Source organism: Trichosurus vulpecula, chromosome 6 (assembly GCF_011100635.1).
Source record: "Trichosurus vulpecula isolate mTriVul1 chromosome 6, mTriVul1.pri, whole genome shotgun sequence".
In the NCBI taxonomy this organism is placed as follows: Eukaryota; Metazoa; Chordata; class Mammalia; order Diprotodontia; family Phalangeridae; genus Trichosurus; species Trichosurus vulpecula.
In genome coordinates this window covers 163,102,588-163,125,171 of record NC_050578.1, presented here as the reverse complement: position 1 = coordinate 163,125,171, position 22,584 = coordinate 163,102,588, and the positions used below count along the sequence as shown (strand labels likewise).

At 37.8% G+C, this 22,584-nt stretch overlaps 1 protein-coding gene across 1 annotated transcript in view; it reads left to right on the top strand.

Annotated features, from left to right (window-relative positions):
- The first annotated feature begins 16,539 nt into the window (after nt 1-16,539).
- GUF1 (GTP binding elongation factor GUF1) overlaps nt 16,540-22,584 on the top strand; it is a 30,435-nt gene continuing 24,390 nt past the window's right edge. The window contains exons 1-6 of the mRNA XM_036762845.1: nt 16,540-16,958; nt 18,014-18,125; nt 18,461-18,609; nt 18,825-18,905; nt 20,716-20,793; nt 22,242-22,325. Of these exons, the coding sequence (XP_036618740.1) occupies nt 16,776-16,958; nt 18,014-18,125; nt 18,461-18,609; nt 18,825-18,905; nt 20,716-20,793; nt 22,242-22,325 (687 nt within the window). The 5' untranslated portion in view covers nt 16,540-16,775. The remainder of the gene's footprint in view (nt 16,959-18,013; nt 18,126-18,460; nt 18,610-18,824; nt 18,906-20,715; nt 20,794-22,241; nt 22,326-22,584) is intronic.

The following is a 22,584-nucleotide window of genomic DNA, read 5'->3' as shown; positions in this document are numbered from 1 at the left end:
TAATAATAAATGTTTAGAACAGAGCTGCAGGCAAAGATACTAACTCAATTTACTGGTAAAATACCCTTAGGTTTAAACCCATAAAGATGTGAAATTATATAGACTCTATTTTTTTTGTTACAAAAAGGAAAAAAGGTTTTCCAATATTATTCTGCCATAAATGACAGTGACAATGTTCTGACGGCACAGCTATTTTATGGCCTATAGGTATGTGTTCTGATTAAGTTTTTTTTTGTATGATATTCAGAGTTTAATTTGAAACTTTTATTATGGCCACTGGGTGAAAGCAGTTTTGATAGCTTCAAGGCAAATGACCTTAGATGAGACTTCTTAAAAAAATTAATTATCATAACACAAATTCCTAATCTATGTAAAGATAGTAAAATAGTTCTTCCTTATATACATAAAACCAGGACCTTAGTATTTTTATCTTTGAAATTCAACTTAATCCAAGGTATGAACCTATATTAATGTATCTTTTAAAAGTAAAATCAAAACAAAATCACAAAACTGATGTTAACTAGATGTTATAAAATAGATGTTCACTCTATGACAGGCAGTATCTACATTTTCATTCATTCACAAACATTAAGCCCAAAGACTGCAGCATACAAATAAAACAAGATTTGAAAGTAAATTTTATTTTCTTTCCAAATTTATAGATAACTCTTACACCAAATTTTCTTAACCTTGAGGAACACAGGATGTTTTTTCCCCAAAACTTCTACTCTTCCAGCTAGAGAGGAGTTTGAACAGAAATGGCAAATGATCCCAAAGGTTATATAAGACAATGGATGAAAAGAAGGTTTTTTGAGACTGGTTAAGTTTCAGTTAATCCCAAAAGATATTGATGTCAAGTGGTTTGAGCTCTTCTGCATGATATTGCTTTTGTGGGGGTATATTAATACAATTAGAAATGCTGATAGGCCTCACAAAAGACTCCTGGCCTCAAGAGAGTGATCTGTTTGTCCCTTCATTCATATTAAAGTGAGTTATCAAGCCTCATATCTACTCTCCAGAATATACTATACAGTGCCCAGCATCATAGATTTAGAGTTGGATGTGACCATAGGAAGCTCTCAGTAAAATTCACTCATTTTATAGTTGAAAAAACTTAGGTGAAGTATATTGACCAAGATGATGCAGATAAAGTTGCCTGAACATCCCAAAGAGTTGCTATATATGGACATAGGTCTTTGAAAAACACTGGGGATAAAAATGAATTAGGCCTAGAATTGGAGGATGAGAGTGGATTAGATTGCATTTGTGAGATGGTGCAGTGCTTTGAAAGAGTCCAAGCTTTTCCATGAAACAAAGACTTATCTCTTTCAACCAATCATTTAATCAACGGGTATTTATTAAGGGGCTACTATGTGCCAGGAACTATGCTGGGTACTAGAGATTCAAAGACAGTTCCTGTTCTCAATGAGTTTACATTTTATTGGCAGGAAGACAATATTCATATATATTGAACAAATATGAAATAGTTTTGGGACGGGGGGGCACTAGCAGTTTGTGGAGATCAGAAAAGACTTCATATAGAATGTGGTGCTTGAACTGAGTCTTGAAACAAAGTGGAGTTGAGAGGGGAGTAGATTCTAGGCATAGGGAGTAGCCAGAGAAAAATCATGGAGATGGTAAATGGACTGTCCTACACGAGTAGCAGTTAAGCTAGAAGGTAGAGTGTATGCTGATAAGACTCTCTAAGGCTAGCTAGGCTAGTCTTAAATTGACAGGCTAATACATTTGATCACTGGACCTTTACTCAAAACCTTTCCACCTTCTTAAAATCTGCAAGAGTTTATGCTTTGCTGCACAGGCTTGGAGAACCTAGAGTTATTTCCACACCATGATGAGGTCTTAGAGAAAGACTCAAAAAAGAAATATCCCAAATAAAAACCCAAGTAAAGCAATTATGATTTTCCAGATTATAATCTATAGTCTATGCGATATAAGCTAAAATTTTACTTTGGGGCAGCTAGGTAGTGCAGTGGATAGAGCACTGGGCTTGGAATCAGTAGGACTCCGTGAGTTCAAATCCAGCCTCACCTAGTTACTAGTGACTAAGTGACCCTAAGCAACTCACTTAACCCTGTTTGCCTCAGTCCCTCATCTGTAAAACGAGCTGGTGAAAGAAATGGCAAAGGATTTTTGCCAAGAAAACCCCAAATAGAGTCCAGCCTCACCTAGTTACTAGTGACTAAGTGACCCTAAGCAACTCACTTAACCCTGTTTGCCTCAGTCCCTCATCTGTAAAACGAGCTGGTGAAAGAAATGACAAAGGATTTTTGCCAAGAAAACCCCAAATAGAGTCACAAAGAGTCAGGTGTGACTGAAAAAGACTGAACAACAACAAAGTCCTACGTTAGCTGTTTAGGTAGTGATTTATTTTTCAGGGCATAATAACTCAGCTTACTGAGGCATGGAAAAGTCTTAGTCTACATCAATAGAAAAAATATACCCTGAGGAACTCATGGCTCTTTGAAGAGAGAAGTCTATGTGATAGATGTGAATAAAATGTCTGAATTTAAAACTTTTCTGTTCAATTCCTAGTAATTTCACTTCAGTTTGGGGGAGACGGCATGGTACAATGGAAGAAGCATTAGATGAGGAGTCAGAGGACCTGAGTTCAAATCCTAGTCGTTCTGCTTAAAACCTGTGTGACTAGGTCAATCACTACTTCTCTCTCTAGACCTCAATTTCCTCATCTGTAAAATGAGGGAGTTGGACTAGATAAAAGCAAGGTCCATTCTATGAATCTATGACCTACTGTGTGAGTCACTAGGAGAGATATAGTTCCTGGACTCAAGAAGATTACAACCTTAAAAATTTATCAGAGTAATAATGCATTCAATCATTTAATCAATCAATCATGCATTATTAAGTAATTAGTATGTGTTACGCCTGGTGTTAATTTAAGCACAAGGGAATTTTAAAAAAAAATGCAAAACCATAAAAACACTCCCTGCCCTGACCAACCTTTAAATACTAATTGGGAGATAACATACCTTGCCTCTTATCTGTTTTTTTATTTTGACATTTGGTCTACTAGGCTGAAGGTACCATTGCATATATAAGCAGAAGCAACTTCCAATAAGGCTTGACTGTTATATGAATGAATTTTCACTGTATGATTTTTTTTTAATTTAAGTACCAGATCTGTGATTTCTTTGGAATAGTGAACTTCTGGTAAGGAAACTCCCTCTATGTATCATAGCAAATGTTTTACAATGTATAGTCATAGAGAATTGCCTGGGGCCACGAGGACTGAAGGGATTTTCTCAGAATCACACAGTCAGGATGTGTCTGAGGTTGAGCATGAAACCAGGTTTTCCTAACTCTAATGTCAGCTCTCTAGCCACTATTCAACATGGCCTCTCAGATGGAAAACTACATTATTAAAAAGGCTAATCTACATAGCGCGTACTGATGATATTTATGCTAATTCTATTTCAATGCACATTTCCCAAGCAAGTAAGGTAGTTAAGATCCAAACCATTTGCTATTATAAATTTATCCTCCTTATCAAAAAAGATACTTTGATTATTCAGTGGATCCATGACTTTATCAACTCAATGCTAGAGAGCATCCAGAGGAGATTCATCAAAATGATGAAAGGCCAGGAGTTCATAAAGATCACTTGAAGGCTGTTTAGCCTGGAGAAAAGATGATTCAAGGGGAACATAAGAGCTATTTTCAAATATTTGAGGAACTGTCATGTTTAACAGGGTTGATGGAGATCACAGCCCCTCCATACCTTCTCATCCTGTGACATTCTCGTAAATATTCTCTCACAAAGTCTCCACAAGGGATTCACCAAAATGCTTTAGATCTTCCTTGCTGCAGATACTTCCTTTGGTTCTTTTGACATCATCCATCATCATCATCATCACTGGAATTTATAGAGCACTTTATAGTTTGTAAGCTGCTTTTCATCTCATTCGAGCTTTGTAACAATCCCTTAAGGTGTCCCAGAATCACAGAATGTCAGAGCTGGAAGGGACTTCAGAAGCCATTTAATCTAACCATACACAACAAAGACTCCCCCCAAATAACATACTTGACAAGTGGTCATACATCCTCTATTTGGAGATATCCAATGAAAGGGAACCCACTGTGTTCTGAGGCATTTCATTTCACTTTCTGATAACTCAAATCACTAGGAAGTATTTTCTTGACTTTAAGACTACATGTGCTTCTTTGCCACTTCCACTCATTTCTCTTGATTCTGCCCTTTGGGGCTGAACAGAACAAGTGTCATCTCTGCTAAACATGATAGTTCATTAAATACTTGAAAAGAGCTCTTGTATTCCCCTTGAGTCTTATCTTTTCTAGGCTAAATATTCCCAGTGTCTTCAAGTGATTTTCATGAACTCCTGGCCCTTCATTATTCTGGTGAACTCTTCTGGATGCCCTCTAACTTAGCAACGTTCCTAGACTGTGGCCTCAGAATTGAACAAAATAGTCCAGATGCAGTCTAACTACAGCAGAATACAGAGAGACTATCTGTATTAGTAAAGAGACTCTCTGCTAGGAGTTCTCTCAACCAGTAAAGTCACTGGTCTTATCCCCATTAACCCTTTGGTTTTTGTATCAGACATGATTTCATTGGCACAGGAAATTTTTAAGTGAAGAAATGCCCCACAATGGAAGGCAGTGCCTTCTCTGCAATTTACAGTCTTAGAGAATGGCTCAGGGCACCAGGGGGTTAAGTGATTTGCCCTGGGTTACTGTCATGTGTCAAAGGCAAGGTCTTTTGGATTTAAGGCCAGCTCTATTCGCTATGTGACTCTGCCACTTTAAAAAAAATGCTTCTCAACGTATTAGTTCGTTTTGGCTGCCAATTCATACTTCTGATTTCAATTGAGCTTACAATCCATTAAAACTCCTAGATCATTTCTCTTTATTTTTAAAAATTTATTTAGTATTTTATGCTTCCCAAGTTACATGCAAAAACAATTTTTAATATTCGTTTTTAAAATTTTGAGTTCCAAATTCTCTCCCTTCCTCCCTCCCCACCCCTCAATGAGAAGGCAAGCAATTTAATATAGGTTATACACGTGTAGTCATGCAAAACATCTCCATAATAGTCATGTTGTAAAAGAAAACACAGACCAAAGCGGGGAAAACCTCAAGAAAAATAAAGTTTAAAAAGTATACTTCAGTCTGTATTCAGATACCATCAGTTCTTTGTCTGGCAATGGATAGAATTTTTCATCATAAGTCCTTCAGAGTTGTCTTGGATCACTGTATTGCTGAGAATAGTAAAGTCACTCATAGCTGATCATCCTACAATATTGCTGTTACTTTGTATACATTATATTTCACTTTGCATCAGTGCATGTAAGTCGTTCCAGGTTTTTCTGAGAGCATCCTGCCTATCATTTCTTATAGCACAATAGCATTCCATCATAATTACATACCACAATTTGTTCAGCATTCCCCAATTGATGGGCATCCTCTCAATTTCCAATTCTTTGCCCCCCCCCAAAAAAAGAGATGCTATAAATATTTTTGTACATATAGGCCCATTTCCTTTTTGTTTTTTTCTATTTTGGGGTACAGACCTAGTAGTGGTATTGCTAGGCTTTTATAACCCTTTGCAGCATAGTTCCAAAGTGCTCTACATAATGGTTGAATCAGTTCACAGCTCCACCAATAGTGCATCAATGTGTCATTTTTCCCACATCCCCTCCACCATTTCCAGATCAGTTCTTTTACCAATGAGATATTTCACATTGTCGTTCAGTTTTTCATTCTTTTGGGTTTGTGTTATTGTTTCTTGATTTCTCATAAAGTCATTAGATTCCATTTGCTCAATTCTAATTTTTAAGGAACTATTTTCTTTAGTGAATTTTTATACCTCTTTTTCCATTCGACCTAGTCTGTTTTTTTAAGGTATTATGTTCTTTAGTATTTTTTATGTCTCCTTTACCAAGCTATTGATGCTTTTTTAATAATTTTCTTGCATCACTATCATTTCCCTTCCCAATTTTTCCTCTACTTCTCTTACTTGATTTTCAAAATCTTTTTTGAGCTCTTTCATGTCCTGAAACCAATTCATATTTTTCTTGGAAGTTTTGGATAGAGGAGCTTTGACTTTGTAATCTTTTCCTGACATGTTTTGATCTTCCTTGTCACTATAGTGACTTTCTATGGTCAGAATTTTTTTCTGTTGTTTGCTCATTTTCCCAGCCTATTACTTGACTTTTAACTCTTCGTTAGGCCTCTGCTTCCAGGGTACAGAACACACTCTCCCAAGCCTCAGGTGCTTTGTACAGCTGTTTTCATTGATACTTCTAGGGACCTGTAAGTTTTTAGTTTTTCCAAAGTGTATGATCTAACTAGAGGTGTTTTTACTACTCTTATGACCTGTGCAATGGTCTGTGAGTGACCAAAAGCACTCTTTTCTGCCCTGGAACTGTGAGAGGTGGGGGTCTCTACATCACTGTGGGCACAAGGTCTGGTGTGCTAGTGTTCCTCCTCATCCTGGGATTGCCACCCAGGACTGAAACATGGATCTGAGTATGGGCAAAGCAACAGAGTCCTGCTTTAGTGCTAGCAAAGAGACCCCTGTAATCTCCTTATGATCAGCTGTTTGACCCCCTTACTATCTGTGGGATGAGAGTTACGGAAGCAGCTGCTGCTGCTGATTCAGTGCTTCCCAAGGCCTGCTCCTGGTTTCCTGTGCTGGCACAGCTTGTGCTAGACTGTGCTTCACTCTCACGCAGGTGCCACAGACCTGCCCTGCTGACCTTCTAAGCTAGCTGTCTTTGGTGTCTGTGGGCTGAGAGGTCTGGAAACAGCCAATGCTGCTGATTCAGTCTCCCCAAGGCCTGCTCTTGGTTTGCTGGGGCCTGGACTATGCTTCTCTCTCACTCTAGTGCACCAGACCTTTCCCACAGAACTTCTAAGTTGTCTTGGGCTGGAAAATTTCTTTACTCCATCTTTTTATGGGTTCTGCTGCTCTAGAATTTGTTTAGAGTCATCATTTAAAGGTATTTGGAAATGTTTGGGGAAGAGCTCAGTCAATTCCCTGCTTTTACTCCACCATCTTGGCTATACTTCTCTAGATCACTTTTCAGATAAACTGCTAACCATCTTTCAGCCCCATTTTATACTTCTGTTAATTTTCTTGAACTTCTGGATACTTTTATTCCCAAAGAATTCCATTTCATTGATTGAGTCCAATGATCAGCCCATTTAGATTTTTTTTGGATCTTGATTATTTCACCCAGTGTATTAGATATTCATCACAGCTTTGCATCATCTGGATGTCATCTATTATAGCCCTAGAGTCATTTACGATGTTAAATAGCACAGAACAAGCACAGATTTCTGGGAGAGTTCACTAAAAGACTCTTGCCAAGATGGTACTCTTGGAGACTAGCCAGTTATCTAGTTTCAATTCTATCTCTTTGTAATCTGGTCCAAGTATCTCCATCTTTTCCATGAGAATAGAGCACTTTACCAATATTTTACCAAATGTTTTCTAAAGGTAACCCCAGTCCCAAAATCCATTAGTATGAGACTCTCTCCTTAGTGGTAGAGATAAATGCCCTACTCTGCATAAGGGACAGGCAAGAACCAGCACGAGAAAAAGAGCTTTAATCTCTTCAGTGTTCTTGAGTGCTCTTCAAGTTTGGGGCTCTACAGTTACTCAGGTTGTTTCTGAAGGCTTTGAGCTTCAAGAAGGAAGATAGGCAATGTTAACCCCATTTTAAGCTGCTGAAGCAAAGGACTCTGAGAAGATATGAGAGGAGCTGGCAGTCTCTATCATGTCTTCCCTTTGATTCCTGGGGAAATTCTATAATGTGGCATTAACTAGCTAGCTAGCAAATAGTTAAAAAAGGAAACAGCTATTGCAGACAGCTGGCATAGTTTCATTAAAGACAGGTTCTTTCAAACTAACCAGATTTTTTTCTGATTTGTAGGTTGACGAAACTAGTAGAATGAGGAATGAGATAGATATAATTCATCCAGATTTTAGTGTTAACCCAGTCCAAAAGCCCAATGGTATGCGACTCTGTACGGTTAATGGGGAATAAGATCTCTCCCCCACCTCGACCCATCAATAGGCCTCATGTGGAAGCATGCTTGCTTGTAAGAAGGCTTACACAACTTTTGCTAACTTCTAATTAGGCACTGAGTCAGGAGGCTATTAGCTGAAAAAAGTATATATTCTGAGAGGTGAGGTTTTGCTTTGGGGACTCACGTACAAGAAGGATCTTGTGATTCCCTGGTTGAGACTCTGAGTAGCCGTATGTTCAGAGCTCCCTGACTGTTCTCTTGATCCCGTGGTGAATGTAAGGTATACATAGCAGTATTGTTTTGATTCAGGCAGTAGAGCCCTGTCTGTTTGTCTTTATTTTTCTTCTCTGTATTTTTTATGTTTAATTAAAGAAGATTCTTGACCCCTGAAACAGCTGTCTTTCCTAGTAAAGCAGGTAAAAGAACGTGCACTAGCTACTATCCTGGCTATGCCAGTGTGGTTGCTGTTACAGACTCTCTCCTCACTAGTGGGGACAAATACCCTGCTCAGCATAAAAGGTTTCCAGAGCACTACAGAGAAGGTCTGGGAAAGTCTGGAATGCTGCTTAGAGAGGAATGAAGACATGGCTGATCTGGGTGTCCTCCTTAAAAGGAAGGTTCAGTAATTTGCAAATACTGCCTCTCCTGTACCTAGCTACCAATGGAGCAGATTGATCTATTATCCATTACTTTTGCTATTGGTCCTGCCCGCTACCTTTTCCAGTTGCCTATTGCTCTAATGATATCCTTTGTGCCACTTCTCCTGCAAAGTCCTTCCTTTGTAATATATGAGCTGATCAGACTAAATATTGCCTTGTGTGATTGTGGGAGAGGTAAGACGCACTAGATTGGCCCTTTGGAAACCTGGGAATGTGAGTTGTTTGTACACTAAACTAATCCATTCTGGGGGTTGGAAGAACAAGTTACTCCACTAGCTGACCACCAAGCTTTGTCACTGCATCTTTTCTCAATCACTATCGCAATAATCTTCAAGTTAGTCTAAGTTTCTTGTCAACCTTCAGCTTTTCTAAATTTGGTTTCTTTAGTCTTTTTTTTTTCTCTTAAGGACCTTAACCTCTCTAGGCCTTGGTTTCCTCTTCATGATGGAGTGAGGCTAAATAACCTACAGGGTATCTCTTAGCTTCACAATTCTAATAACTTTATGTCTGTATAAACACTGCAAAGAATGCCAGTAAGGATTCACCAAAAATGAACAAACAGCCCCAGAACCTAAGTGGCCTTACCAGAAATCTTCAGGGAGTAACTATTACCTATGATGCAATGCTTCTCAGTGTGCTACTTAAAAACACCAACCTTTTCGGCTAACACGTTTTATTGCAAACCTAAATCTACTGCAATCTTTGGGGATTTTTCTAGTGGGGCCTCTAGGCCTTTTTTGACAGTTGTTTATTTCCCTTATGTTCCTAATGCAACTTAAAAGTTTTTATTTCTCACATTCTTTACTCAAGATGCATGTATTTCCTTCTTTGGGACCAACAGAGAAATAAAGAAATAAGTGCCTTTACTGCCAAAGAAAAAATAAATATAGAAAAGAAATAGATGGTCCCAAGAGACTGTACTTTTATAACATATAAATGCTGTTTTTCAGTGTTTAATAAAAGTCTAGAACTAATTGTAAAAACTGGAAGAATTAACATCTTTAATATTATTAAGGAATACAAGCCTGATTAATATCAGAAGGCAAGATACTCAGAGTAAAAGGAAGTAAAATAACAGGTAGAAGCAAAATAATAATAATAAAATAAAGACTGGCTATCTTCAGTATATCCCCTGTACTGAACAAAGCATTCATTTTCATTTGTGTTCCTGCTGTGAGTGATAAACAGTCTAGATTATCTATGAATATTTGGTCCTTATGACTTAGGGAAAGAACTAAATTAACCAGACTGAAGGCTCATGCTCTCATATCTTATTCTATACTTCTGTCCCAGGGTTCCCTAGCTGTTAGTAAGAGGCTAAAAAACAGGGTGAGAAACTACTTTAGTTCAAGGACTGTCTACCTAAGTCTTTTATGGATGCCATCCCTTTTTCAAATAGGCATATAATCTCCCATCAATATCTATTTAAAATTAAGAAATAAGAAAAAATTGCTAATAAAACTGGAACTTACGATGTTTAACCTGACAAAGCCCTTAGAAATGAATAAGAATTATTCTGTTTGGCTCTAAAGGACAGAACCAGGGACACTGAACAAAAAGGCTTGCTGTTGGGGGGAACATTTACTAATATTTAGAGCTGTTCAAAAAAGAAACTAGCTGCCTCAGAAAGGGTTATTCCTTTTTGGAGGTGTCCAAGCAGAAGTTGTATGACCACTCGTTAGGTGTATAGTACATAGTGCAGTAGTAGTAGTAATAATAGTAATTGAAACAACAGCAGCAGCAATAGGAATAGCTAGCAAGTATATAACACTTTAAGGTTTACAAAACACTTTATGAGTATTATCCCATTTGACTTCAAAACAACTCAGTGAAGTAGGTGCTATTATCCTCGTTTTCCATATAAGGAAACTGAAGCTGAGACAGGTGAAGGGACCAAGGTAGAGTTAGGGCGAGAAGTCTTCTTGACTCCAAATCCATCACTCTATTCACTGAACCACTTAGCTGCCTCAATAATAATACATTATTTCATTTGATCCTCAAAACAACACTGTGAGTCAGTGCTATATTATCCTCACTTTACAAATGAGGAAACTGAGGCCAGAATATGGTATGGTATGGAATGTTATGATATGGTATGGTATAGGATAGTATAATTGGGAATCTTTTTTGCAAAGTACCTCCTAAACTCGCTTTAAAAAGAATTGAGAAATGTTTAACAAAATAAATAAAAATATAATACAACATAGATAATAACATTAATTTGTGGTTTTACAAGTCAATATGCAGGCAGTAGCGCTCAACTTCTATTTGAGTTTGGCACCACTGCTTTGGCATATGGGTTGGACTAGAAAGGCACTAAACTACCTTCCATCCTTAAAATTCTGTGATTTTCTTAATGGAAATTTAATTCCATTGTACCCTGGACATATACTGAAAAATACATTTTTGTAAGAACATTTCTGCTATTTGACAGAAATTAGGTTAAGGTAACATTTTATCAAATGTTTGACTGTGTTATAGTGGTATCAAATATAACTATAAATTCCAAATGGATATGAAACTTAAATATAAAAGGTCACTACAAAAACAAAAATTAGAGGAAATTGCGATAGTAATGGCTAGAGGGAGAATTCTTAACCAAACAAGGAACAAGGGTGTTAAAAAATTTTAAAAAACCAGACAATTTTGACTACATAAAATTCAAAAGCTTTTTCATAAACAAAATTAATAAAGGTAGCATTAGTGTAAACTGTCAAGTGGGGAGAAAACTTCTGTATCAAATACCTATAAGTCTAAAATCCAAAATAAATAGGAAAATAACCAAAAAATGCATAAGACCAAGAGCTATTTCTCAGAATACAAATGATCAAGGGATAATGACAAAGAGTTTTCAAAAGACTGGTCAGGTATTGACAACCATGTGAACGATTGATCCAAATCACTAAGAGTAAGAGAATTGCAAATTACATCTTTTAGATTTCACCTAACACTCAACAGGCCAACTAGGTGGTATAGTGGATAGAGAGCCAGCCCTAGAGTCAAGAGGACATATATTCAAATCCAACTTCATTTGCGTGACCCTGGGCAAGTCACTTAGTGCTGTTTACTTTAGTTTCTCATATATAAAATGAGCTGGAGAAGGAAATGGCAAACTATTCCACAATCTCTCCGAAGAAAACCCCAAAAGGGGTCACGACGAGTTTTGTACACAACTGAAATGATTCAACAACAAAAACACTCAACAAAATAGCAGAGATGATAAAAGATGAAAATTGTTAACACTGGAAAAGCAACGCGAAAAGCGACATACACATACAGTGTTGGTAGAGATGTAATTTGGTCTGGTTATTCTGGAAAGCAAGTTGGAATTATGTAGGAAAAGTCACGGAACTCAATATTATTTGAACCAGAGATCACACTATTGGTTACACTCCAAGGGAATCAAAGGCATAAGTAAATGCTTCTTATGTACCCAAACAGTAATAGCATTTTTTGTGGTAGCAAAAATCTCAAAACAAAATGTTCATTGATTGGTTAATAGCTAAACAAATTCTGGCTTATTATTATAAATGTCTACTATTGCATAGTAAGAAATGACAAATATGAGAAATTCTGTAAAATGTGGGCAGACTTATGAAACACAGGGAAAGACACAGAGCCTAGAGTTTTTCAGTGACTATAGTATGAGGGAAAAAATGAATACTCAAACACAGTCCAATGCTGAATATTTGTGATGATCAAGTTTGGCCCTGGAAAAGAAATGAGAAGATACTTCCCACTTTCCGTTAGAGTTGTAGAAGACTATGGGTGCAGAATGTTGCATACAGCATCAGACATGGTTATTATGTTGGTTGGTTGGTTGTGCTTTTTTTTGTTGTTGTAAGGTAAGGCTCATTGGGTAATTTGTGATATATCTGGAAATGGCTATGGTATAAAAACAAGAGGCATGGATGACACTTTTAAACAGAAAAGACATAGCTTTTTTTTAAGCTGGAAAAATCTGTCCTTTTTCTGCACATACTGAATTGTAGAGTCAAAGTATGAAAACATACCTTTCTTTGAAAACACATAGAGTTTCCTCCAAGTATAAACAAATCCATCCCTTTCCCTCATGAGACAGGCTCCTCTGTACCTTTCACATAGCTATCATAAAAAAGAATCCCCTCATCAACTTAATCATAAATCTTTTTACATTTAATTTTATTAGATTTGTCCAAATGTTTTAGCTAGTCAAGGTCTTTTTGGATTGTGTCATTCAGCATGATAGCTATTCCTGCTTACTTTGTGTCATCTGTAAATTTGCTAAGTATGCCAGCTAGGCTGTTACACAATACATGTATAAAACTGTTGAACATCATGGAATGAAGCACTGATCCCTAGAGCATTCCACAACAGTAGGGAGAAAAGGCATATGATTATTACAGTATTTCTTTGTCCATCTCACAAAACAAATACAAGGCCAGTCACAGATTTGACTAGATAAGAAAAGAGAAGTTTCAGAGAGTATCGTAAAAGGTTGAAAAATTCAAAAAATGATAGTCTGTTGCTTTGGGAAAGTGGAAAGGGAGATTCAGGAAAGAGTCCAATATTGTAAAAGTGGTTAATATCGTTTGCTATGGTCACCTAAAATTGTATCAAAACATTCTAACACAGAAATGGAAAGAGGAGATACACAATGTCAAACAGCACACACAGATTGCTTTAAAGTGACTTTAAGGTGACAATAATGGGATTAATGAAAGGTGATCCTTGAACTGAAAAGAGGGTGGTAGGCGTTAGAATAGACTATTAGAAATATCATTAAATATGGGTCTCAAGAAAGGATGGAGAGCACATCTTTGGGAGTGATTAAATTTGGGGGGTTTTTTGTCTTTATTTTTTAAGTATGGGAATATGTCCTCCAGCTATCTTTAAAACTAAGTTGCTTATATATTACACGTTGCTTCTAAAATATTTTATTTCTCTATATGTTTTATGACATATCTATGAAACCTTTGCAAGTAAAAATATGAAAGTATTAAGTTAATAATACTTCAACATATCAAAGCACTTGAAACTCTTCTAATGAAAAAAAAAAGTATTCTCCATCCCATGGCTTCTCTTGATACTCTAATGGAGGGCCTTAGGGATCTGTGCTGTGATGTTCAAATTCTACAATGATAGAGAAAGCTCCAATGGAGTATGAATGGGATGTGAGGAGGAAAAGTATGTGACATATCGACTCATGTTCACAAACTCTCTTAAAGAAAAAAAAAAAAAGAATGTGCTGATGTGTGTCTCAGGACACATTTGAACTCAGCTCCTGCTGACCCCAAGGCCAGTACTCTCACCACTGTGTCACATAGCTGCCCCTCAGTCAGAAATTTAGAGATAGACATGGTCATGATACATAACTCTTTGGAGAGATTTGGGGCTCAATGACTGAATTCAAGCATAGGAAATGTCCGTTTACCTCTACAGAGCAATTCAAACAGCACAGTCATGATCTAGGTGTTAATTCAAATTTATGCCAGACACTTTGGTTGGGACACTGAAAGATCAAGAAATAGCAATGATTTGAAAGGCTAGATGAGCAACACTGTAAGTGAGCTCAAATTTGAAGATTAATTGACTTTTGTAATCCCAAGCATGGCAAACCCGAGGGGAAACTTAGATCATTTTTGTAAATCAATGATATTGATGGGGTGCTTGTGCTTGGACCCTAATTCTAACATCACATGTCTCCTTAGCCTCTGCTTAGGTGCCTGTGCCTGGACCCCAGTTCTAAAATCACATCTCTCCCTAGTTTCAAAACACTGTCTCTGACAGTTCCTCTCTATTTGAAGGGCAGCAAGCCCTTGAAGAATACTTATCTCTACTCCTTTCACAGTAGGCAGCTGACTCCCTGTGTACTGCTAATTGGCTGTGTACTGGGACATAACAATATTTACTACTTACTGACCTTCCTGATATATATCCTAGATGTAGTCAAATATTTACTCCCTTATTTTAATCTTGACTAACAAGACACTTGATGGAATGGAGCCGGTTATCATCAGCTAGCCCTGATGACTGGGTGACTTAGTGACGTTTCACAGTCAAAACCACACCCCCAGGTAACCCCACCTTGGGCTATTTCCCAGTGAACTCTGGGTAAGATACCTGTGCAGTAGATACAAAAAGTTCATGTTCCTTTAAGTACTGACCACCCCTTAGCAACTCCCTAATCCCACCCCAAAACACCTAATTGACAGGTTTCACTCCCAAATCTCGCACTTAAACTTCCCCTGTAGCCTTGTAAGGTTGCAGGTTCCCTAAGAACTCTTGCCCGCTGTAAAGTGTAATAAATCTTTGCCAACTTGATTTAAAGAATGCTTGGTTTGTGAATCCATTCCAGGCCACCTTGCCCTGGAAACTTTGGTTTGGGATTCCTACATCCCTGGGTTTCTTTTCTCCCTCAACAATATTGATGAGGGATAAATCCTATCTCTGGTCAGGCTTGCCAGAAAATTTCTACCTTGAGAGCACCAGTGCAGAATGAGGTGAAATATAGAATGCCTTATTCAGCAGTCCCACAAATTGTCTCCTGTTCTGATGTGTGAATTTTAACCTCCTAGGAGAATGTAACACTATTTATTTGCCAGTGCTTGTTTAAATTTCTGCTAACACAAGCTTGTGAGAATTGTGTTATGCATTTGTTTTGTGTCAAGGAGATTAATACCTATCTCATATCTTATTTACGTTGTACATGGCATACCTAGTAATAAGAACCTGCACCAAGGAAGTGGTAGTGTTAGGGAACAGGACTCCTCAACTCATTGGATATAAAGGGATGACAGAGAGTGAGGAATAGAAAAGAGCACGTAGGTTGTGAGAATGGGTGACTGGGAAGATGGTGGTGCCCTTGCCAGTGCTAAGGAAGCTAGGAAGAGGGGAGAACAAGTCACAAAGTAACACCTATACGTACATGCATATTAAGTACGCGTAAGTTTCTAAGAAGAGAACTAGGAACAACGGGTGGAAGTTTCAATAATTGCTTGCAAATTTAAGATTAATGTCAGGAAAAGCTTACCAACAGTTAGTTAGTTGTACAAAAGTGGACTGAGCTGCCTTAAGCAGTGGGTTCCTCCTCCGAGGAGGTGTTCAGGCAAAGCTGGATGACCCTTTGGATGTCTTATACAGAAAATTCTTAGCAATTTGATGAGTGGCTGGGCTTCTATCGACCCTCCTGGATGCTGGGACTCCCGGTATGCTTTCGGTTTTCACTTTCTACGCAAGTAGTCCATGTATTGGCAGAACTTGGTTTTTTTTTTGTTTGTTTGTTTTGAGTGTTTCAAAGCAATCCGGCTGTAAAGGAGAAGGGCCTGAGAAAAAGTATATTGCATTTAGCCTTTAAGGATACTCTGATAAATTTGGAGAGAATCCAGACGGCAAAGAGCTGAGGGATTACTAAAGAAAACGAGGCTGCGTGTAAAGGTCTCTGTGGGAGGAGGATCCTGGAACCCCGTAGGCAGGGAGGAAGGTAAAGGGAAAGATTTCTCAAGGACCGAAAGATGACCTGAACACGTGTTCCTGTCCTAGACGCTGGGGTGGGGAACGGAGCTATCCTCCAGGCAAGTTCCAAGCGCCTCAGGGCATAGGATGTAATCCAAATGACACAGGCCATTTGGGGAGTTCTGCGAGAAAACAATATTCAGTCCGCTCCCCCGTCCCTGTCCCCCTCCCCAGGAATGCCAGGACAAGTAACGCGAATAAAGTGGGAACAAGAGAACGAGAATATTCACAAGTCACCCGCCAATAGGCTTTTTCTGAAAAGAGAAGGCGGACCCTGCGTGAGAACGCGATGACGCAAGGACCCCAAGAAGACGGAATGTGGCGTGAGGACGTCAGAACCATCGCTGAGGGCGGCGTGACGACGTAGCGCGGGGTCACGTTCTCTCGAAGGAACCGCGGGTACCTGTTCCGGTGCAGGAAGGTGGTACTTAGTCAATTGGGACCTGCTCAGGGACGCCACAGGCCCGGAAGGGGCAAGTTCCAGGGCCAAGATCTTCCTTCTGGAGAACCCCACGGTGATCGTCAGACTGGATGGACGTGGCTCCATGACCCGGCCTCTCCTGAGAGCGAAGCGCGAAGGAGGCCCGAGCGATGTTGGCCCTCATAGAACCAGGACCCAGGCGCCGCTGGGCTTGGGTGGCTCAGGCCGCCCTGGGGGCCCTTCGGCGCCGATTGTCGGCGGCTGGCGGGGCCTCTCTCTTCTCCCAGTGTCTGGAAAAGGACCCCACCTTCTGGGTGACCCCCTTCAGGCCCTATAGCACCACGAACCGGACGGTGACCGCCGCGCAGCCTCGGGGGCGGCTGGGTTGGGCTGGGCGGGCGTGAGGCCGAGCGGGGTCCGGGGCTGGAAGCCCAGAGGGACCGGGGAGGGGGGCTAGAGGAACGGTTCCTGGCTTTCTCCCAGGAATTTGTGTTAAATCACAGGGCGGGTGGTTGTTGGTTCTCTGTGTAGATGGTGAAGTCACTGCTGCTTTAAACTGTATCCCCATTCGGCCTTTTATAACAAAACGTTGCCTCGATCGTGGGATTTAGACTCGAAAGGGAGTTTTTAGAAATCACTTTGCCTCAATCTCAGCATTTTGCAGAGGAGAAAATTTAAGACCACAGAAGTGCAGTGAATTTGTCCAAGGTTATATAGATAACAAATGTCAAGCAGGATTTGAACCTAGCACTCTAAATCCATATTCCCGAGACCACGCTGTGATACGAGTGTAACAGAAATGAAAAAAGAAAGGTTTTCCTATGGGTTGCTACAGTTCAGCTATAACTCGAAATTAAATAAAATCCTTATGAGAAGCAAATCAAGGTTTTGTGGGAAAATAAGGCTATGTATTAAACGTATGGCAGCTATCTTTTAAAATTCAAATTCAATAAAGTTGCATTTCAATATTAAGATCAGCTTGAATGGAGATAAAAAGTTTAGTATCTGATATAGGTTATATCTGACAAAGCTTAGACTAAGTGACAGGAAATGTATATTTAAATAGGAGTGGTAAGTTAAAAGTAAAAGTCATGAAAATGTGTTGTCCCCAGACCTACCATTTCTCCTAGTAAGCAGAGGGAAATGATGTAAAAGTAGACTTTTACCTCCACGTTTGCACATGATTCTGACACTTATTGGATAAATTCTTTTAGAAATCCTAGTAACTTTGTTTTTTTTTGTTATTGTGAAAAGTGTAATAAAAAAGACTAAAAGACAAAAAGGATTCTATGAAAGTTATGTTAGAATGAAAGTAAGAGTAGTTTGGATTAGTTTAATCTGGAAATACAGTAAGTAAAATCATTTCACTGAAATATTCATGAGTTTCCTATTTTTTGTACCTTTCTAGGAAAGGCTGGATATGTCTAAATTTCCTGTGGAAAATATTAGAAATTTTGGCATCATTGCTCATGTGGATCATGGCAAAAGTACTCTAGCTGACAGACTTCTGGAACTAACAGGTGTGTGAATTCTTTTTATGTGGAATGGACACTTGACAGTTAAATAATTTGGCACCAGCAATTCATAGACTGATTTTTCATATTTGTTATTATTTTGCTTTTATTCCTTAGCCACAATCATTAATATGTATATTTTCAAAATGTTTGAATGTTGATTTAGTCACATTTATTGGCCTATGAAAGACTCATTTAGTATATTTCATTATCATGTAGAATTGAACTTAGGTGAAGAGTTTGAATATGTCTTTGCATAATGTAACTCTTAGTCAAAGATGGTTTGTAAAACTCAGTGTTGTTATCGTCTAATAAAAATTTTCACCAAATTACTTTACTAGGTACAATTGCCAAAACTGATCATAATAAACAAGTACTTGATAAACTGCAAGTGGAACGGGAAAGAGGAATCACTGTTAAAGCACAGACTGCATCTCTTTTTTATAATTATGGAGGAAAACTATACCTTTTAAATCTCATTGATACACCAGTAAGTTAAACATTAATCCTGGGTTGTTTGTTAACAATGTTATCTAAATTAGCCTTAAACTTTTTGTTTCATTACTGTTCTGTTTATTGTCACCATTGTTTCGTGAATAACTAACAAATAAATCGAAGTTTAATTGACAGAGTTAAAATCAAATCATAGTTAGAATGTAATATTTTATCTTATGTTCAGTTATTTTGATGTTTTTTTCCTCCTAGGGTCATGTTGACTTTAATTATGAAGTATCAAGATCACTCTCAGCTTGTCAAGGTGTCTTACTGGTGGTGGATGCAAATGAGGTATAAACTTCATTTAAATTTTTTAATAATAATGATTTTTGTTATTTATAAATTTCCCTTAGAATATCTTTTATAAGAAGACTTTTTACTTTTTTGTGACTGAATAGATCAGCTCTAATTAGACTTTATATGCTTACATGTATAGCTGCTATTTCTGTAAGTTTTAAAAAGTAATGTGAAGGGAGGGAATTTTTAAAGGTGTGATGCCCATTTTTCAGTTATAATCTGGGTTATAATCTCAAGGGTGGCTAAAAGATCATAAGTATTTATAATTTGACATTTATTTCTGGCATACTTTGGAAACATAAACTTTGAAAACTTTAATGACTGTGTCATTGAGAGTCATGGAGTAGAAAAAAATGGATAAATCATTATTTGGGAAAATGTTAGATTTTAAAGAAATAGCTAAATTTCCCAGGAGGTGATTGAGAAGTACTGCCGGGTAGTGTAGTGAAGAGATTGTTAGATTTGATGTTTGGCAACTTAGCTACAAATCCTTCTTCTGATACTCTGTGACCTTGGACAAGTAATCACCTCTCTGAGCTTCATTTCCTCGTTAATAAAAGGTGGATAATAATATGTTGAGTTGGTGGTCATGAGGCTCAAATAAATCATATATGTAGAGTACTCTGCAAAATTTAAAATGCCATATAACTTTTTTTTATTCTAGTCTACTGAATAGAAGGCCAACTAGATGGTACAGTGGATAAGAGGACTAGGCCTGGAGTCAGGAAGATCTGAATTCAAATATGACCTCACACACTTGCTAGCTATATGACACTGGACAAATCACTTAACCTCTATTCCTCATCTGTAAATTGAGACACACTGGAGAAGAAAATGGCAAAACTACTCCAGTATCTTTGCTGTGGGGCACATACAGTCAGATAACTGCACAACAAAATGCCTTTTTTTTTTTTTTGAGGGCAGCTTAGGTGGCACAGTGTAGAGAGTGCTGGGCCTGAAATCAGGAAGACTCATTCATCCTTGTGAGTTCAGATCGAGCCTCAGACACTTACTAGCTGTGTGACCCTGGACAAGTCACTTAACCCCTGTTTGCCTCAGTTCCTTATCTGTAAAAGAAGGAAATGGAAAACCACTCCAGCATCTTTGCCAAGAAAACCCCAAATGGGGTCATGAAGAGTTAGACTAAACAACAACTAAATATGAAGCATAACAAAACTACTTTCTAGTACAAGCCTTCTTAAGTCATTATTAAGTATTAATCTTATATAAGGCACTGTTCTAGGCCGGGAGGAAGATACAAAGACACTGACTGGCTCTATCTGTAAGGAATATCAGATCTAGTAAACTACTTATGATATTGTTTTTTTTTTTAAATATGTCATTCTCCAGCAGACACTGGTATCATCTGGGCTTTTTAGAATTGTAGAATTTTAGAAGTGAAAGAAGACATTTAAGAGATCATCTAGTATAACCCTTGATCGTTAGATTAGGAAACTCAGGTCCAGAGAGGTTAACAGACCAGATTGATTTCTCAAAACTAAGAAGGTTCTTGCTATATTGAAATACGATCATTCAGATTCCTGTGTTTCTACTTGTGCTGTTATCTTTATGTTTGATTGGCTAACTGCCACCCATCTCCTGGGGTGGTGATCAGTGCTACCTGTTCAACGTTTCTGCCTTGCTGTCAGCTCCGTCTCAATTTGAGCTCCCTAAAAACCAAAAATGCTCATAAGTGGGGGTTATGTTAGTGTTAATTTTATAAAGGACCATAAATTATGTTGATTTGAGTTTTGATGTGAATAGTAAGCTGTATTTGTAAATTTGTCTACTTTAATGTTTTCAGGGTATTCAAGCTCAAACTGTAGCAAATTTCTTTCTTGCCTTTGAAGCACAGCTCTCAATAATTCCTATTATAAACAAGGTAATTCCAAGAAGTACGAATTTGTGTTTTTAAAATAACTGACAGGTTTAGCGATTAAATATCCAGTATTATACCTGCTAAGTGTTTCTCTTCCTCTCCCCAAGGAGTATAGTTTAAATGAAAATGAATTGCCTGTAGTCACTTAAGAAGTAGTTATGCGTTGCTTTCTAGGTGCACATACTGTACTAGGCACTGTATTGTATAAAAGAAGTGTCCTTGCTGTTAAGAAGCTTATTGTCTGATAGGAGAAGCAAGACTAAAATGTTTTCATTCAGCCACTAATATATGTAGAATTCCTCTAGGCATTAGGATGTTATCCATACACTCACATTTGAAAATAAAGTGCTAGGGGCAGCTAGGTGGTGCAGTGGCTAGAGCATCAGTCTTGGAGTCAGGAGGACCTGGGTTCAAATCTAGCCTCAGACCCTTGACACTTACTAGCTGTGTGATCCTGGGCAAGTCACTTAACCCTAATTGCCTCACCAAAAAAGAAAGAAAAGAAAGTGCTAAATGATGTAGTGCTTCTGAGCATATTATTTTATTTTAATCTAAAAATTAAGAAATAGGATAACCTCCTTACATTATAAATCTAAAATGTAAAATTTTGTTTATATGTTTTAATATGGGGGATAAGTTTTAAAAAGAATGCATTGTAAATTCCATTTGACAGAGTAGATATAGTTCTGGGACTTTTTGCTTTTGGTGATGGAACATACTAGGTGCTCACATGTTTATCAACATTTTTGCTGCCCTTAAAAAAACTTATATACCATGAGGAGAGATAAGATGTAGTAAATGTGGAGAAAAATGTGATAGGAGCTCATAACAGGAGAAGTCAGAAAAGTTCCATTTGAGTAAATGCAGAAAGGTTTTGTGGAGAAAGGTGGATTTTGAACAAGGCTTGAAGAAATTTTAGCTTTTTAAAATGCAATACTTAGGGATGGGAGTGAGAAGATTAGATACCTTATAATTTAATAAGTAAAATATAATTTAAAAAAGAAATATAGTACCTCATTAATTTTTATCCTATAATTTAGAATTTGGTAGTTTAGACATTTTATTGCTAGAAGGTTGTTCACTAAGTAGTCTTTTATGTTGCTAGTGCTTAGTTTGGACTCAGTCGTAGTTTGTATTAAAATGTTAATTTGTGGGGGCAGCTAGGTGGCGCAGTGAGTAGAGCCTGGGCCCTGGAGTCAGGAGGACCCTGGTTCAAATGCACACTCAGACACTTGACACAGTTACTAGCTGTGTGACCTTGGTCAAGTCACTTAATCCCAATTGCCCCCACCAAAAAAATTTTTTTTAAATGTTAATTTGCATATTTAGTATAATACAGTGAGTGCACTTTGAAATTTGAGTTTGGAAAGAAAGGTAAAATCTCCTCAAACATGCAACTGTAAGTATGTTTATGTTTTAGTATATTGAGATTTAATATTAATGTTTTATAGATAGATCTGAAGAATGCTGACCCTGAAAGGGTTGAAAAACAAATCGAAAAGATGTTTGATATCCCCAGTGATGAATGTATTAAGGTAAACATTTATTTTTGCTCTTTCATTTGTACTTTTTTTCCCACAGGGGTAAAGTGGGCATGATTTTAACTTGATTTTGACTTCAGGAAAAAATAAGTTATATTTTCATAGTTTCAGTGGTATGTTCACATTTTTGGAGACAAGTTGATTATTTGATCCATTGTTGACTTTCCATGATATTCTAACCAAATTATTGAGCCGCTATCTGATGATATGGTACAGTAAAAAGAATACTTTGACCTGGTCAGAAAATTTGGGT